Source organism: Solanum stenotomum, chromosome 12 (genome assembly GCF_019186545.1).
Source record: "Solanum stenotomum isolate F172 chromosome 12, ASM1918654v1, whole genome shotgun sequence".
In the NCBI taxonomy this organism is placed as follows: domain Eukaryota; kingdom Viridiplantae; phylum Streptophyta; class Magnoliopsida; order Solanales; family Solanaceae; genus Solanum; species Solanum stenotomum.
Window position 1 is genome coordinate 20546572 of NC_064293.1, and position 19759 is coordinate 20566330.

The 19759-nt window shown below is 36.0% G+C and overlaps 1 protein-coding gene across 1 annotated transcript; it reads left to right on the forward strand.

Moving 5' to 3' along the window:
* The first annotated feature begins 1063 nt into the window (after nt 1-1063).
* LOC125849127 (E3 ubiquitin ligase BIG BROTHER-related) lies at nt 1064-19520 on the forward strand. The gene is made up of 7 exons (XM_049529148.1): nt 1064-1450; nt 3086-3410; nt 3508-3557; nt 11604-11645; nt 11741-11862; nt 11940-12048; nt 19262-19520. The coding sequence occupies exons 1-7, from the start codon at nt 1205-1207 to the stop codon at nt 19307-19309; spliced, it is 942 nt and encodes a 313-aa protein (XP_049385105.1). The 5' UTR covers nt 1064-1204; the 3' UTR covers nt 19310-19520.
* The last annotated feature ends 239 nt before the right edge of the window (nt 19521-19759 follow it).

Consider the following 19759-nt stretch of genomic DNA (forward strand, 5'->3'; position numbering starts at 1 on the left):
ACATAACTAATACATGCATTGCTAATACAAACATTACTAATACACTATATTTAACATTATTCTTATACACACTACCAAACAAACCCTTATTGTTTATATAATTTTATAACATAAAATAATACATAAATTACTCATAACGAATTCTTATACTACCAAAAAATGAACCCTTAAAAATGACTAGCAAATGAGTAGAGGCAATTCCATTTGTTGTACAGTTAGCTTCGATGGTGGCACTTTTAGTTGAAAAATGTGAAGCTATCAAATTCCATGATGCTTTTCCTTTTTCTCCTCTCTTTCTTAAAGCCTATCAGTCACTAAAAGTAAAACACTATATTATCTTACATAAAAGATAAATAATGTAAAGAAAAATGAAAATTATTACATCTTATCATTTATTTTTAATAACATAAACATAAATTAATGACCGTAAAAATACATACCAGGATCTGTAACTTAAGCAATGGTGTCACTGAGTCACTCAACGTGAGTAAAGTACACAAATATTTAATTGTGAAGAAGAAGAAGAGGTTCAGAATTTTCGTTATTTTAAAATGAGAGGAAATCTCTCTATTTATATACAACAAATGGTAGTGTGAACAAATATTTATTGTGGCTTATCAGAAATGTTGCAACTATATTGGAAAGTTGCAATCCTTCATAAAGGTCACAACCTTTAATAAAAGTCGCAACTATTCATTAAAGTCGCAACTTTTTATAAAAGTCACAACTTTTCATAAAAGTCGCAGTTCTTCGTAAAAGTCGCAACTATTCATTAAAGTCGCAATTTTTCATAAAAATCACAATTTTTCATAAAAGTCACAACTTTTCATAAATGTCACAACTTTTCATAAATGTCATAACTTTTCATGAAAGGGGAAGACTAATTTTGTAAATAAATAAATTTAAAGTGAATTCAGGTTTGTGGTGGCGCCACGTAGGCGAGCCTAATGTTCTATTTTTTTTTTTAAATATATATATATATATATATATGATATGATATATGATATATATGATATTTAATAAAATAATTTAATTTAATATTCTCTAATTATTCCCCTCTCTTTGTCGCACAAACCCAAACACAAAGCCACCATCGCTCTCTTCTACGCTGCAGATTTCTTCTTCACCATATATAACTTGAATATCCCTCGCTACCCATTTCCCCAATTCCACCATTCGATTCGATTCGATTGTTGGCCCAGAAATGGAGAATTCAGAAAGTAACAATAATAATAATAATAATGAAGCAGCCAAAACCACAGCGGTTGATGACAACGCTCACCAATCAGGAAACCCTAATGGGTCTGATGGGAATGCTAGTCTGCAAGTGAATGCAAATGGGGAATCCGATGCTGCTCTTCATCAACCCGGAGCTTCACGGAGAACTCCTTTCACCGACCTTAGTCAGGTCGATGCTGATCTTGCTCTCGCCCGCACCTTGCAAGACCAGGTTTCATTTTCACTTTTTAACTCAACAACTTACTTTGTTTTTCTTTCTGAACAAAGGGTTTAGTATAAACTCTAATATGTTTGCTTCTTCAGGATTAGGGCTTTTTTCACATATCAGGATTCAATTTTTGTCTGTATATTTCTTAGAGACTCTGAATAACATCTTGTGATAGGGTGATTTTTCAAGTAACTTTGATTGTACAACTTGTACATTATTCTAGAATAATGGTGGCACCATTCACTTGATTGGATTAACTCACAAGTATAACAAATTTAAGAGTCGAATTTATAAAGCTGTACCAGAAATTAGTAGTTCACTGAAAAGCTATCATAATCCCTAAAGTCAGCCTGTGCAAATAGTCTGTTTGCTATAAAACATCGCTTCTAAAATTTTGAAGCTGTAGTGGAATTGCAGCTAATCTTGAATGAACAAATTAATGTTGAATGTGTCAACTAGCATTTTTAATTTCTAATCCTTCTGAAGCATCAATGATGCCAACCCTAGACAGAGTAGAGATTGATCAAGAGGTTTTGGCAAGATGGAGGGAAGGGGGGAATGAGTTTTGTCCAGTGGCTGAGGATATTTGTTTTCTCGGAAACTGGTGTAGCAGTTTGCCATTTTGGTGGCTGAGATAGGATGCTGCTGCTAGGGAAATCATGGTTGTCTAGATGCACAAGATGAGAGACAGCTTATAGGCTAGTGGGGCAGAGTCAAGCCGATGAATGCTATTCAGCTGGGAAAATAAAATGAAGTCAAAGCCAGAGAAACGAAGGCCATAAAAAAAGAAACTTTAACAGAAGGAGTATGGAAAGCCAAAAGAAAGAGAATCAAAATAAATAAAGAAATGTGAAAAAAGGAAACGGATAAATGAGGAGTAAGAGGGAGGAGAGGAAAAGGAAAAAAACACTAGAAAAGTAAGAAAACGTGTACCCCCTTTCGTAGCCCCCTTTGGAATCGAATCCTACTCTGCATTGGACAATAAATCTTTTTATCGAAAGAATAAGTAGAAAACCTAACTAGGAAGCTTTAAACTATGAAACTAGCAAATCACGTAAAACACTTCCTAAAAAGAAACAGACTTTGCCTAGGAAGAGAAGTAAAATTAATGTCACACTTCTTCTAAAAATTACCTAACAAAATAAGGAAAGAAGTGACACTTTTTGACTCCAAAATACATGCCTAACTAGGCATGTTCTTCAACCCCTTTTGGGCGTGTAATGGGGTTCCAAGTGGGCCCAATCCTCCTCTTGAACTTGGACCATGAAATATGTGTAGCTCCTAGCTATCTTTTTGCTATAATTCTTGGGCTCTTCTTCCACGATAAGCATCTTCTTGATCTTCCGTTGAAACCCATCAACCTTCACTTGCATCTCCTTAGTTTGAGACCTCAAGAATGGTCTTTGTGGTATTTCTATAGCTTCACCCTTGTCCATGGAACTATCCCTTATTCTTTACTGGTGATCTTGAAATATAAAATGTAAAGGTTCATTTGATCTTATTTGGGACTTCAGAGGCATTACATGAAACTAAGATTTTTTCTCGAGGCAATGAAATCTTCTGTTTCTTGTTTCCCCCCTACAATTTGTGCTTGTAATTATGAGATAAAGCCTTTCTGGTTTGTTTTTTTGGGAATAGGAAAGGGCTTATATGATGCTTAGTATGAACGATGATGGGATTGATTATGGGAGTTGGGATGCTGGGAGCTATGGCCATGATGAGGATGAAGATGAAGATTTTGATGATCCAAGCGAAGAAGAAGATGATGGTAGTAATGTGGATGAGGATGATGAAGATGCATTTGATGTGCATGCTCATGAAGAAGCTAGTGAGGATGAGAACCAAGGTGTTGAGTTAGATCCATCAGCTTTTTCTAGTGATGAGGCCTATGCCAGAGCACTACAGGATGCTGAAGAGAGAGAAATGGCAGCTAGATTATTGGCCCTTGCTGGGATAAATGAAAGCAAGTCCTTTGTTGAAACTTATTTTTTACTGTTGTTTTTTGCCTCTTTATTCTCTTCTTTTATCGTGCAAACTATTGACAAATCTATGATTTTTAGTGTATGTTGGACAAACGCAAGATGAAGAGGATCGTGCTATTAATTCTCAGGTAATGATATTTAGCATTCTACTGAAGTTGGCTTAACTGTATTGCTTCTGAAAACAAATTGATATGATCATTCATATGCATTAGTTAATCAGTTTTTTCATATTCTAGCATGGATCTTACATCTTGAGCTCTCTGAGCTTCTTTCTTCATAAAATTAATAATCTCAACATTGATAAGTTTTGAGGTTGGTTAATATGATCAAATTCAAATAATCTTCATCCTGATCAATTGCATCCACCTACTGCCATCCTGTCCCATGGAAGGGACAACTGCATGCAGAATATGTTTACGATAGTTTCTGATATTAGTATGATACTAAGACATAAGAATTTTGGGGAAGTTAAGAAATGTGGTAAATACAGAATCTGAACACACACATGGGTGCACACACATTTATTTCTTTAGATTCCTACTACATAAATGAAGTGTGCTTTTGCTGTTGTTGAAACCTTTAAGGATGTCGGTTATCATGACCTGCAGACTTGGGGAATAAAATGATATCTGGAAAGGAGGTATTTGAGAAACAACTTACATTGTCTTACACTTTCTACTCTCAGTCCTTAAGAGTAGAACTTAGGTCACTGAAAATATGATAGGTTGTGCATAGAGAACCACAATCTTAAAAGTATCATCATGTATAATTAACAGCATCCCTATGTGTACAGAAGTACTTTTTATCAAAACATTAAGTGTACTACAGTCGTTTTATTCTATTAGTCTAGTTATTACCTGTACAACCAATGATCATCACCATTGTCTTCCCTTAATAGCCCATTAAGTTCTAGCCCATCCTCTTTGGATCGTATATCAACACTGTTGCATATAGTAAAATTTTTTGTTACTTAAAGCATGCTAATAAGGGCATATTGCTGAAGCTAGAGGAATTCTGCTTGAAGAAGCATAAGTAAAGCCTGTTCCCAAGTAAAAAAACAGAACTTCCATTTAGAAATTTTAGAATCATCGCATGCCTGCATTTCTTTGGGATGCACTAGTAACCAACATATTGTAAGTGCTTTTCGTTTGAATGAATCAATCTAAATAGTTGTTTGTGGCTGCGGTGAAGACTAGATTAAGAGGTTATTACTTCTAATGGAACTTCCATAGGGGAGCTGAGCTTACGGTAAAAAAACATGAAATGCATTTGGAACAATTTTTTTCTCAACGGGTATGGATCTAAATTGTGTAATTTGAAGATGAAATGTATTAAAAGATAGAAAGGGACAAAGAAGAGACGACTTGAAGAGTAACTGAATACAAAAGTCTCCTATTTTGTAGATTTGATATTCAAACACATTTTATTTAACCAAGAGGGACTAACCTTACTAAATTTAGTATTCCTACACTTTAATACAATATTGCACATTCTAATACAACGCATCAAACTTGGGAGCTGTTTCTCAACATCACATGTTGCAGCTGGTCTATGCCAGAACACACCTCTGATCTTTTTAAATGTTGGATCAGAAGAGGGGGTAGCAAGACTCAAAAGAAGTGGTGGAAGCTAATACCATCATGCATATGGTGGTCAGTGTGGAAGGAAAGAAATGGGAGATGTTTTGAAGATAGATCTAATTCCATTCACAAAGTAAAATGGAATTGTTTGGTATCTTTACTTTTTTGGTGTAAACAACTCTGCATAGAAGATGTAGATCAAATTATAGAATTAATAGGGAGCTTGTAATTTCGCTTAGGGCTGTAAATTTTGAAGGTGGCCAGCATGTCCTTAATGTTGAAGAATACAACTTTACCAATGTTCAAAACAAAAAAAATACAACCCATCAAACTTAAGATGGATAAAATCAATTTGAGTTTCCATATTTGAAAATATTGGGAACTAAATAGTCTTTAGACAACTTGCTAGATAGTCACGAGAGAAGTTCTAATAACCAGAGTTGCGCCAGGAAAGTTATCATAGTAATTCCTGGAAGACGCCAGAAAATGGTTGTTGCAACTCCATTGGATGCGACCTGGTGTCGACGTAACAGTCATTGGCGATAAGTGCATTGTTGTCCTTACGATCACGGGTAATAAGAGTGGTTCATAATCGAGGTCTTTAAAGAGACAAGAATTGTAACATTACATCGAGAAGCAAACTATTTTGACTAAGTGAGTGGCGTTGGGCACAAATAGCAAGTGAAAAAGCTACATGTGTCTCTATTATGATTGCAAAAACTTGATACCAACAACAGAAACAATATACCCAGTATAATTCCACAAGTGTGGTTTGGGTAGGGTCAGATGAATACGAACCTTATCTTTGTAAGGTAGAGAGGTGATTTTCGAAAGACCCTCAACTCAAAAGGAAAGTATCTGACAAGATTGAAAGAAAAGATATAGCAAAGTATCAAATATACAAACAAATGCAGCAACAACTAGCAATACACATTGAAGAATAAGAAACTATGCAATAACTAAATTATACTACCAAAAGGATAAGAAGAGAGGAGGTTAGCCACACAGAATGTGACAACACACAACTACCTACTAACTTTCTATCCTAATGCTCGACCTTTGTACCTTTCTATCTAAGGGTATGTCCTTAGTCAGTGGAAGATGTATCAATGTCCTGTCTAATCACCTCCCCCGGTTCTTCTTCGGCCTACTTCTACTTCTCCTAACATCTGCTATTACCTTCCCCTTGCACGTTTTAACATGCTCATCCTTGCACCTCCTCTTCACATGTCCGAACCATCTCAGTCTCTCTTTCCCGCATCTTGTCCACAGTGATGCCACTCCAGCCTTGCATCATATGACTTCGTTCCTAATTATAAGTTAGCACTCTTTTAGTCTACCAACAGTTTTATGCACGGAAAATTTAATCAGAAAGTTGATTAAATCAACAACTATTAATTATGTTTTCCTGTTTTCTCTGTAACAGTTAATTGATGATACTTTATTTACAAGAGAATGGACATTAATTGATGATACCATGTGAGGAAATAGGAGAAGGGAAGAGAATGGACATTAATTAATGATACTTTATTTACAAAACAACTCTATTTATGTGTGTGAGATAAAATCAGTGTATTACTAACTCTAACATCGTAACGTTCTGATGCAATAGTACTTGTTATTCTAATAAAAGCTGCCATTAAAGAAGATTGTACAAAGCAACTACAAGAAGAAGTATAAAAACAAAGCCACATCCACTTCTGAAATATATACTAGTGCAGACTGCAGACCATTGGAAATTGAAACCTTGGTTACGGGGGTGCATTTTCATCACGTCATTGTACTCAGTCAAGTTCCACCCTACTCTTTTCTTTTTTGTTTTAGGGACTTTGAATTATTCTAAGTATGTAGAAATCTGAACAAGGCACACAATTACGGAATAAGGTCTCAGGTTCAAATCCTAACAGAGGAAAAGCACTAGGTGATTTTTTGCCATCTGTTCAAGCCTTGCAGGCAGATTTACCCGGTACTTATATTGGTAGGAGATAATGGGTACCTCCTGAAATTAGTTGAGGTGCACGTAAGCTTAGATGGGACATCACAATTATCAAAATAATCTTACGGATAACTAGTTCCCAACTTTTTATTACGTTCACAATAAATAAAATACCCTCAATTACAACACATTTTGGATTTAAGAAATAAATCTTTTCTTGTTTGAATTATATAGAAAATCAAAATATTTAAAACTTCAAAATTAATTAGTATGAAAACAATAGAATAATTTTGATAAGTGGAGGCAAAGCAAAAAATCCAATAAAACATCTGAGAAGTTATGCAGGGGCAAGATTTAACCTTTTAATAGGCTAGCTAAACAAGATCAACATTCACTATTTTCTTGGACCTTACATCTTTTTCTTCAATCTTATATTCTTAGAACTTTGTTGTCATGAATATAAGTTTTTTATTTTTAAAACTGGTAATGTTGTATTCCTCAGTAATGCTGGAGACCTCCAAAAAGGTAGTAACAAGCTAAATCAAGAGATTAACTATAGTAATCCTAAAAGATCTACTAACTGTTCAGCATTTTCTATACAATGTTCTTTACACCAAAAGTAGAAAGTTGCAATGCAGCTCCCTTTCATTTTCTGAATGATGTTGAATCTATCTTCAAAGCGTCTTACATTCCTCTCCCTCCAGATAGTCCACAAGCTACAATCTGGGATTATTCTCCACCACTTTTTCTGTGTCTTGCTTCCCCCTCTCCTAATCAATGAATGCTGTCATGAATATAAGTACCCTCGTAAAGGCAAAACCTAAGACTTTAGAAAGCACAAAAGCCCTAAGAGAAATGTCATTCACCTTTTCTACCATTTAAAAATAGGTTTCATATTAGATAGAATTAGAAATTAATTATTTTCCTAATATTATTTAGGAATAGACCTTTAATTACCCCCCTAATAGTTAGGACTTCAAAACCAACTAAATTAAGAGCTTTTTTTCCATTCACGAGTCAGTGTCCCTTTTTTAGTAACTTCCCTGTAAATAGTTTTCGATGCAAAATTTTACGGCAATCTTTCATGATAAATGATGATACATATTAAGAAGTATCACCTGGCTTAACTCACAATACACGACTTCTTCTTACGACAACCACAAAATAAAAAGGTAACTATTATATCAAATAAGAAAAAGATCCATCTAAACTATTTAATGCCCAAAATATTAATATTTTCTATATTGTTTAAGTAGGGAAAGATCTAAAACATAAGTATGGTAATTATAATTTTAATTCATCTTTTTAAAACTATATTTTGATATACTTTGCTGTTATGGATATATCTTATAAGGGGATTAAGTGTCGAATTTTCGTAGTATAGGTGTAAATATTTGATTTTAAAGTAAAAGGGGGATATATCTAAAATGAAATCATATTACAGAGTTGTTTAGTATAATTAACTCTATTTATTATATTTAAATTACTTTCCTACTCAAATAATTCTTTGTTTTGGATGACTTTTTGGCCTTTCAATCAAATTTTACTCCAATGACACATTTACAATAAAACAAGTATTAGAACAAATTGAAGGAAGAACCACTGAAGTGGATCAAAATTCCCTAAACATGTTTTGTTTATATTTTTGGTAATACCTAAACATGATTAATATGTATCATTTTGGAACTTTCAATTTGTTTGGTACTTTTATATTCTAAAGCAAGCACATTTTAAATATTATTTATGTCATTTTAAAAATTTGTTCTCATCTGTACGAGGGACATGCACGAACACTAAAACTAGTATATATTAAATGCGTGTAGTAGTTAGGGATGTTAACTGCCATAGGATAAGGTTCATCTTTGGGCTGACAAGTGTCGAGGATCTTTGATATAAGTCAATTGGCCTTGGTGGTCTTTGCAGTGTTGCCTAAGTGTCTTGAACGGCTAACCATATTTTGTATTCGTAATCAATACAAACTTGGGAGTGAGCTATCCCATAAATGCGCCTCCTGATCAATATTACCTGTTTAAACATATTCTAAGTCCCTAATCTAAAAAACAACAGGTAAGGCTGAATCGAGCGAGAATCTAGACTGCCGCCAATGTCGTGAATACGAGTTCACCCCTGTAATGCATCTTGGCTTGCTAAGGACCGTTTGAAGCATCTTTAAGAAGACATTTTAACACCCTTTAGTATGCCTTTGTATGCTAAATGTAATATATTGTATATCAATAATATTTACATGTAACCAAATTTTAGTATTACTGTTCAAGCATGTACTCTATGGAACAGATATGAAATACCAAGTTTGGCTCTTGATAAAAGTGAAAAATGTGAGGATCTAGCCAAACTGTTAAGGCAATAAATAAAGTGACGCAAAACATTTATGAACTTCCTTGAATGCTCTCATATATGATATACCCAATGTTGCATATTGTGTATCTGTAATGTTTTGTTCAAATATTTCTATTAAAACTTGTGCTATAACAGTTTCTCCTTACAGTAGTGAGTAGTCTGAGCTGCTAGTTGCTTTATTTTCTTATTCAAATTTCCTTTTAATTTTTAGGGTATAGTTTAGTGAAATCCGTGATAGATCTACAAATGGCACACCGTAACTGTTAGGTCAGACCGGTAAATTTTATGGAAAATCTTTTCTCATATTTATTGTTGTTGGCCCCACAAAACTGTCCTCATAATAATGCTATTTTGATGCATTTTTTTCAACTGAATTGATGGGCTCTTTGGGCTGAAGATTTTTTCCACCATGTTTTGCTTTCTCCTCCTTCCCTTTCTTCAATATAGATAAAATATATTTTTTTTCATGTTTACTCGGGGTTTCTTGAGTCTTTGTTCATTGTTGCATCCAAATGCACACGCAAGTGTATGTGGTCACCCAATTAATATAGTAACTTTTAAGAGCCAGATTGTCGAATCCAAAAGACTTATGATTAGCAAATATCCAATTTTATTTGTAACTATAATTAATTGCAAATGTGTAAAGAGAGTTTGATTTTGTATTTGTCTTTTTTTTTTTTTTGAGACAAGTAACAATTCATTCAATAAAAACTTTGCCACCCCAGAAAAAGGTGCTAAGTTGGAAACTTTACAAGCATCAAAACGGTGCTAACCTTTGCTCAAAACCCTATACAATTATATATTGTCAATTTAATATACTAACTCTCGTACTTCCCCCCACATATTCTGTTTACACCAAAAAAAGAACAAGCTAAGACAATTCATTCATCCTAATTTTCTCAGTAGAACTGCTAGTGCCTTCAAAATGTCTACCATTCCTTTCCTTCCACACTGTCCACCAAATGCAAGCAGGAATGATAATGACTGTTTACACCAAATGCAACTAATAATTGCAATAAATAACTAACTAAATTAAATAGCACCAATTCGAATTCACTTGGGGTTTTATCAATGACTTGGGGAAATTCCAGCGCTACAACTTAAACAAGATTTCATGCACAATATCTTCACTTTAGAATCCTCATGGTTATCAAGTTATTGATTTACAAGGTTAATGATATGATTATGGTCTTCCGAACCTCTAATCACCTTCCACAATTGGCAACCTAACTACATCGTTGAGCGGGATAGATTGAACCAACCACGGAGCATTAAACTTTCATCTTATTTCATAACCAAGCATGGTAACTTAGGTATATCCCTATCCTAGATACAAATCAACCTAAGTTTTGACAAAGAAAGATCATGCCCTTTGTATTCCACGTTCTATCTCTCTATTCCTCTCCCGAGTTCAAGAACAAACAAGATGTGTATTCTAATGGTGATCCAACATTACAATAGTTAATTCAAGAACTCAAGAATAACTTTTAGTGATAACCCATCTTCTCTAAAGAGTTGATACTATACAATCAATTGTAGCCACAACCCTAGAAAAAAAAGATTTAGCCACTCATAATTCGATTCACAATGCTGGAATCTTTAATCATTCAAGAAATTGAAAGATTGAAAAGAGTTGGAATGAACACTAGAAATTAAAGAGAAAAATCGTCCAAGTCTCATCCTCCAAGTATATGAAAAAGAATAATAAAAATAACCAAAAATGAGTCTATTTATAGGCTAGAAAACGCGTCAAAATCTAGGGTTGCATGTCCGCGACGCGGAGTCAAAGCGAACCTGCTTTGCACAACTCTTTGCCTTCTTCGCGATAGCTCTGCAATACGGAGTGGATATGAAGTCCCCTGGTCCAAAATTCTTCGAGACTGATTGTTACTCCCCAGCTCCGCGATACGGGGAGGAAGCGGAGCTGGGCTCCTTCTTCTCCGATCTTGCTTTGTTACTTGGCTGCTTAGCTCCAAACCTCAGCCTCACTTTCAACTCATTTCTTTGCGTTCCAGCGTCTTCTCCACTAGCTTTCCATCCTCCACACACCTAATCACATTGGTTAGCCAAAATCACATAAACAAGATCAAACAATTGGCAAGTATAATGGATTTTGTTCTCGAATTTAGCTAAAATATGGGTTTCTCGTGGCTTTTAAGCATAAAAATACGCCCAAGATCATTCATCTGCAACATTGTTGTTTTTTTGATGTAAAATTCCTGCATATTTTAGAAAAGACAAATTTTGTGATATCTCATTAAGTCTGGTTTAACCATACGTGTGTATTTTGTTGTTCTTAGGATGCATGGGAGGACGTTGATCCTGATGAGCTTTCTTATGAGGTACTTCAGTTTGTTGAATTCCTGTTTCTCTTTTAGACATTTTTTGTATTCTACCTCACATGTTTGGTATTGTTCAACTGTCTGCACTGATGCAGGAACTTATAGCATTAGGTGAAGTTGTTGGAACTGAGAGCAGGGGGCTTTCTGCTGATACAATTGCCTCTTTGCCTTCAGTGATCTATAAGACACAAACTGCATCAGAAGGAACCACTGATTCGTAAGTTAACATATCCTATGCTGCTCTACTATTTCTTACGTGAAATGTTTTGACGACTTGACATTTTTGCACTCCAGGTGTGTTATATGTAGATTGGATTATGAAGATGGTGACAAATTGACTGTGCTGTCCTGCAAACATACGTATCATTCTGAATGCCTCAACAATTGGTTACAAATAAACAAGGTATTGTAGAAGTACTACCCTCCAAAATAAATCCTTGAACTGTGAGGGAGAAGGATCTTGGCTAAGCCAATTAGTATCTTTTCGGTTATTGTTTGTAGGTGCTCCCCTACCTTTTGAATCTTTTTAAAAATCACACAAGTTTTATCTGTGATATGTGGCTCTAGCTGAGACTAAAAATTGTGGTTTAGCTCCATCATGGTCAGCTGATATATGTCAAGTTATTTGAAGAATGATGGTAGCTCTAAGTTTATCTGTGCTTCTTTTGCCAATGCATTTCACATTGAACTAGATTGTACTCTTCTCTTTTCCCTTTTTTTCTTTCTTCGACTCAAAAGGGAATATATGTCTTTTGTCAGTACTGTTTAGGGTGGTGATTATAGCTGTTATAGTGACTTAGATCCTGGGCTTGAGTTCCTTCATTTTCATCTGGCTATGTGCCAGATCGAATGAGATTGAGACTTCTTATCCCATTTTATGTAAACACAGTTGAATGGATATGGAGATTAAGATGTTGGATTTCCTTACATATTGCATCATACTAATTTGCAAGAAAAATGTTAAGGCTGGTACTCACCATGTAATCCCATACAGCAAGGAAGCAGCTTTAGCCCAATCACTTGTCCCAGCTCCAAGCACCAATGAGTAGGCCATAGTTAGCTTCCCTCTCATGTCCCTGATGAGGCTACCACCCCCGTTAAGGCCATTTCTGCAGTTCTCATCAGAGTTAAACTTGAGAAAACAGGTAGGGAGTTGGTCCATTTTATTTAAACAATTTAGTTGAAGTGTGTATGGAACTACATACAAGCTGAGTAATAGCATTCCAGTTAGGACATAAGTAAATGCTTTTAAAATGATTTGAGATGAGATGAGTCATAGTGGAAGCAATTAGAGATATGGATCTCCTAATATTTAACTTATCAGTCCATATTTGGAGCCACATCATGATCTCCATAGTTCCCAAGTAGTTATAAATGACAGAGAATTGACAATGAAGCTAGTGACAGGATCTTTACATTTGAGCTTCTACCAGTTGATCATGAGCAACCTGTAAGAGGCAAGTTAGTGTAAGGAATACCAAATGGTCCACATGATTTTCCACACCTTATTAGGAAAATTACCATAACAAAGAGGTGATCAACAGTTTTAACATCAGGGTTTCTGCATCAAAAACATCTAGATGGAGCAGCAATACCAAACCTGGCAACTCGTGCATCAATAGGAATTGCCCCTCAATACCCTCCCCCCATAATAAATTTTCATCTTGAAAGGCACATATATATGCCACGTCTTGGAGTCGATCCAGCATTTGGGCTTCCTATGTCTTAGCAGAAGCTAAGCTGTGCCACAGAAAATTGCCTTTTGTTGCCTGGTGTTCAAAATGGTCTATCAGGCACATCATGAGGTAATTGGAGATTCATATTGTTAAAAAAGTTCAAGATTTCAGTTGGAATATATTGTTCTCAGCCTTTCCATTCCCATTTCAACATTAGCTATGGCCAATGCAACAGTGGTAAGTTTAGGTTTGCTGCCTTCTAGAAGTAATTTTCATAGGGGACCAAAAGTGATCCAATTATCATACCAGAAGGATATTTCACCTCTCCCAACCTGCCATTTAATATGTACAGCAACAAGATGTTTGATCTTAGCCATAGCTACCAAGATTGAGATTGGCCAGGACTAAGTTGCTTGGACTCTTCACTTTTGGTGCCGCACCCATGTCGACACTACATGGGTGTGGGGGTGGGATCCGTGTCCGATTTGGTCAACCAATTTTGGGTACTTTGACCAAAATCGATGGGGAATGTCTAGACAGTTTTAATGATTTATGTAATCAATGCAAAAGCTAAGGTGAAATTGAAGAAAATGGAATACCTTTTATATAGAAATTTCTATGTCACTCCTTTTCCTTTAATCTCTGTCCAATATTCTCTTCAAGTTCTCCACATAATATCTCATAATTTAGGTTTTATAACTCTTTTTAGATATTTTAATTATTTTTAGGCGAATCCCCGCACTCGTATCCATACATAGATCCATATTCCTGAATCTTAAAAATTAGATCATGAAGGACCGGACCTCTAGATCTGCACCCGTATCGGACACCCGCACCCTAGTCCAAGCAACTTAGGGCCAAGATGGCTTTTTCTTTTTGAAACTGGTAAATGTATTTTCCTCAGCAAGTCCTCAATGCTGGACACCATAAAGAAGTGTTAGATAAAAAAACAAATAGAAAAGAAGATACTCACAGAGATCTTAATAAACCTACAAAATGATCTATATCCTCTAAACCTACTTCTTTACACCAAAAGTAGAAGATAATATATAATTCCATTTAACTTTCTAAATGGAATTGGTTCTATCTTCAAAACACCTCCCATTCCTCTCTCCAAACTGTCCACCGGATGCATTGTGGTATGATCCTCCACCACTTCTTTTGACTTTTGCTGCCTCCTCTTTTCATCCAGCACTTGCGCAAATCTGCAGTATTCTTAGGCATAGTCCAACTTGTCTTTGTTATGTTGAGAAATAAAGACCAAAGTTATTATGTCAAAGTGTTGTGTAAAACATACGACCATTTGTTTCATCTGTCTCATTGCATAAGAAGCACCTGGTAACTATGCCTTTTTCTTCAAAACTTCTTGTGTTCAGGCTTGCTCTTTTAACCACCAAGCAAGTAAAGCATTTTACCTTGGTTAAAGCTGGTCTCTTCCATTAGTTTCTCCAAATTTTTTGGTTGCCCTCTATACGGTACTCTTCCTTCCATTCTGTAAACCCCTTTAACAGAGAATTGCCCATCAGTATTGTGTTTCCATCTTAATGTATCTGGTTCAGCAGTTCTGAAATCATCAATCCTACTTGGCAGACTAGCCACTTTATCAATCTCTTGAAGGATAAGTTCCATCCATGTGCACTGCACATATCTTAAATGGTACCATCTGGGTTGTTGCTTAGGATAAATAGGTCTGGAAAAATCCCCATTAATGGACTTGGCTCCTTTTAGAATTTTATTTTTTTCCATCTCCAACTATCTTTTGCAAGTTTCTTCCCCTTTTGGGCCATAGGGCTCTAATGGTCTTCCAGACTCAAATCCCATGAGTATCAGTTCCCACATTGGTACACCATGGGTTGAGTTCACCAAACTTGTGTCTAATCACCTCCCTCCAGAATGCATGTTCCTCCCTATTGCATCTCTAGAGCCATTTAATCAATAAGCTATTGTTTTGTGCTCTCAGATGTCTGATGCCCAAACCACCCTACCACCCTGCTCTCTACTCTACATTGTTGTATGCATTGACTAGTTTGTATCCGTTGCCCTCTTTATACCCAGGCCACGAGAATCTCCTCCTAAGTTTGTCCAATTTTTTCATAACCTTGGAAGGCAAGGGAAATAGAGACATTACATATGTATGAAGTGCATCAAGTACAAAATTGATAAGGATGAGCCTCCCTCCCAATGATATGTATTGTGCCTTTCACCTAGTCTGCCTCTTTTCTGTTTTCTGTATAACTCCAGCCCAAATGTCCCCTGCTTTGTGTTCACTGCCCAGAGGCATACGAAGGTACGTAGTAGGCATATTTTCAACTTTGCATCCTAAAAGGATGACAAAGATTTTGGATGTTTGGCACCTCCTTTATTAGGAACAAACTGGTTTTTTCGCCGTTAACTTTTGAACCAGAAGAAGCTTCAAAAATAGTGAAAATCATTTTGATATAACCTATTTGTTCAACCCTTGGCTCACAAAAGACCACTGTGTCATCTGCATAATGTAGGTGACGTACTTCCATTATTTCCACCCTGCTATCTCCTATCTCAAACCCTTTAATCCATCTATTCTTTAATGCTATCCTTATTATGCTATCAAATCCCTCCATTGCCAGTATAAACAGGAAAGGAGACAGAGGGTCACCTTGTATTAGACCCCTTTTAGAATCAAAAAAGCCCTACATGATTCACCAGAATAGAGAACTTGATAGTTTTAATGCAAAAATCAATCCATTTCAACTATTTCTCACCAAATCCCATTTGCCTGAGAGTATTCAACAAGAATCTCTGGTTGACATGATCGTAAGTTTTTTCTATGTCTAGCTTACACATGATACCAACTTCTGCACCTTTAAGTCTTGAGTCCACACACTCGCAATCAATCAAGGTTGCATCCATGATATTTCTTCCTTTTATAAATGATATTTGATGCTTGTTAACCACCTTCTTGAGTCTTTCGACCAGTATTTTTGCCTCAATCTTGTACATTTCACCTATGAGACTTATATGTCCTTCTTTGGGATCAAGGCTATGAATGTTGTATTGAAGTTTTTCTTAAACTTCTGATATTTCATAAAAATATTGGAGTCTTTAGGATGTCCTCCTTCATAAGTTCCCAAAAAGCTTGAAAAAAGGACATAGGGAATCCATCAGGCATGGGTGCCTTCTCCATAGCACACAATTTAATGTCTTCTAAGATTTCATCCTCTTTAAATTGTCTTTGTAGCTCCTCTTGTTCTTCTGCTGAGATCCTTGTAGCTTCATGTAACATTAATTCTGGCCTACATTAATTCTTGTAGTAATTTTGTTGTATTGCTTCTTTGATCTCTTCTGGATATGTCACCCCCACCCCCTCCACCTTCAGATTATCTATGGAGTTTACCCTTTTGTGACCTATAGCTATCCTATGGAAGTATTTTGTATTGTTGTCTCCCTCCTGTTTCAACCATTCTATCCTTCATCTTTGTCTCCAAGCTATGTCCTCATTGCTTGCAACTTCTTCAAACTCCTTAGTTAAGTTTGATTTCTGAAATGCGTCGTCATCTGTGAGAGCTCTTTGTTCTTGAATTGCCTCCAAGACTGCCAATTGGTTTAGAATGTCACCCTTTCTTTGTCTCCAATTGCCTTTTATTTCTACTCCAATCTTTTAACTTTTCTTTAGCAATTGTAGTTGCTCAGCTAAAATATAGCCAGGCCTCCCATTAACAACAAAAGCTCTCCACCACCGTCTTACCTTTTCTTTTAATCCTTCAACCCTCAACTACCAACTTTCCAATTTGAAATGATTTTTCTTGAAGTTCAACTCTTCACAGGATAACATGATTGGATTGTGGTCAGATCCTATCTTTGCCAGTATTGTTTGTTTAATGAGAGTAAGTTGCTCTTCCCATGATGAAGAGTATAAGAACCTATCAATTCTTGAGGCACTTCTATGATTCTCCCCCCTTCCCCAAGTATAATCCAAATAAAGGAGGATCCACAAGTTCCATCTCTTCTATGCATTTGGAAAACTCAACCATTGCTTCATTTATTCTGAAATAATTTGCTCTTTCACTGGGATATCTGATTACATTAAAATCACCTCCCACCACCTAAGGTCCTGCTCACCTTCCCCCCACTGAATATAGCTCCCCCCATAACTCTCTTCTTTACACCCTTTTACAATCAACATACACTGCTGTCACTAACCAAAAGAAATGATGATTTTCTCTGTACATTTTACACGTTATGCTTTGGTTGCCATGTTCTTCCATTTCCCCTTTCCTCATTAATCCCCCTTACATTCCAAGACACAATCTTGAGTTCTTTCGGAATTGTGTAGTTATTATTATCTGAGGATTTGCCCTTTCCTGCGCATCTCTCCAAGTTTTTCTTTTGATCCATCTTCATGCACAAAGCATAAGCCTCTTTTTTCACATCCCATAGCTGCTCCAAAGGCTTGCCCTAATTTGATCACATTAAGGTGTGCCCAGATCGTAGCCTTTGTCTCCATCATCTCTTTCGTGAGATTGTCTTCTATGCTCAATGGTTCTGGTTCATTGTATGTGACCAACTGATTCTCCTAAGTTTCCCGAAAGGAAGAATCTCCCCTGCTCATACAGTAACTATTTGTCTCCCCTTCGATAGTTATGATATATACTTCTTGAGTCATGTTCTCTGCCTGAGCCTCCTCGATTATCTGATTTCTGATTTTTTGTTCTTCTTCTTCTTCCATTTGTATGTGTTTTCCCAGTTCCTAGTCCAATATCTAGTGCTTAAAAGGATATAAGTTTGGCTTCTATACTATACAGCTGTATATCGTTATCACCTCGATCCGCTATCTTCTCCACCTCCATCAAACTGCATGTCGCCGGCGACTCCACCCATACCAGCAGTGAGCATATCAGCCAATCATGGACGATCTCTGTCTTTGTGTAGTTAGAGGATGAGACGTCTAACAATATTTGGCTATCATAATTCTTTTTAAGAGATTTTCCAGTTCTAAGGTTCCACCACTGTTTGATAGAAAAGGCCATGCAATATCCCATATTTTCCTGAAATTTGTACCTCCTTCACAGTAAGGCAGACTCAGTTTATCCCAAGCAGATGAATGACGCCTTTTCCTGTCTGTTGTGCCCCCTCAAAAGAGTGTAGCCGACATTTTCTCCAAATGCTCAATGGTACCTTTAGGAGGATGCACAGCAGTAAGCATATGAGTAGGCATGGCCAAAATAACATGTCTGATAAGGATACACCTACCACCAGAAGAAAGTAGTTTGGAGTGCCAACCATTTATCTTATTGATCACATTATTAACCATCTCAGAAAAGATAGAGATGTTTTCCCTACCAATAAACAATGGGCAACTGAAGTATTTGATAGGTAAGAACTTGTGCATAATACCTGTAATGAGTTCCAACTCTTTTGATTGAATCAGGATGAGGGTTGGGAGCCATAATGACACAACACTTGTATTTATGAATCCTCTGTCCTAAGAACTTTTCATAGCAGACTAAGGAGTGGATAAATCGATGTTAGCTAGAACGAATCTGAATTGTTGAATTTTATATTTGTTAATGTATTATGGTGCATCAGAAGGGATAACTGTCTATATTTTGATCTTAACTTGCTATGAGTTTCTCTATCGAAGTAACAAACTGCTTTTATTTGACAACTCACAGTAGTATGCTCTTTGTCCATCCTTGTGGACTTTGGAAGTGGTTAGAAATGGTTGCTCTACATCAGCAGGGCCTCTAGTGATGGGGGTAATTGTCTGGGATGGGGGTGGATGATCAGCCCATGCGTCCTTCCTTTCCAACGTATATTAATGAATCTTTCACATATACCTGTCCAAATTGTTGAATAATACTACTAATATATTGTTGCTTTTTAGTATTCATTTCTGAGACTTCTTCTATATAAATTTTGGAGGGCTGCAGTTGATTTTTGTATATGATTTTGTGGATGCAGGTGTGTCCAATATGTAGCACTGAGGTCTCCACCTCTGGAAACAGCTAGTGTACCTGGAGAGAGGCTATTCACAATACAATACAATGCAATATTGATAGTAATAGAGAGATTGATCTCTCTGCTTGTTTGACCATTTTTGGTTCACTCTGGCTGGCTTCCTTTGTTCTGTTTCTCATAAAAAAATATATTATGATTCATGAATGTACATCGTATTTCTGATAATTCCTTCTCATTTGATAGTATTTTAGTTTTTTTTTCAGTGCCGTCCTCTTTCATTCTCTCTATTTAGAGTGTGTTTGGTATGAAATGTTTTCCAATCTTCTCATGTTTGGTTGGGTTAAATATTTTGAAAAATGTTTTCCAAATCAATTCATTTTCCTCAAATTTAAGGAAAATGACTTCTCTTCAAAACTTAAGGAAAACATTTTCCAAAACTCTCTTTCAACTTCAAACTACAATTACTTTTTTGTTGAAAAAATCAATTTATTTTGTCCCTAC

Bases quoted from the DNA above. Each gene is read 5' to 3' on its own strand.
- LOC125849127 (XM_049529148.1), top strand. From the start codon at position 1,205: ATGGAGAATTCAGAAAGTAACAATAATAATAATAATAATGAAGCAGCC. The intron at 1,451-3,085 runs GTTTCATTTTCA...TTTTGGGAATAG, and splicing joins CCCGCACCTTGCAAGACCAG to GAAAGGGCTTATATGATGCT. The intron at 3,411-3,507 runs GCAAGTCCTTTG...TATGATTTTTAG, and splicing joins CCTTGCTGGGATAAATGAAA to TGTATGTTGGACAAACGCAA.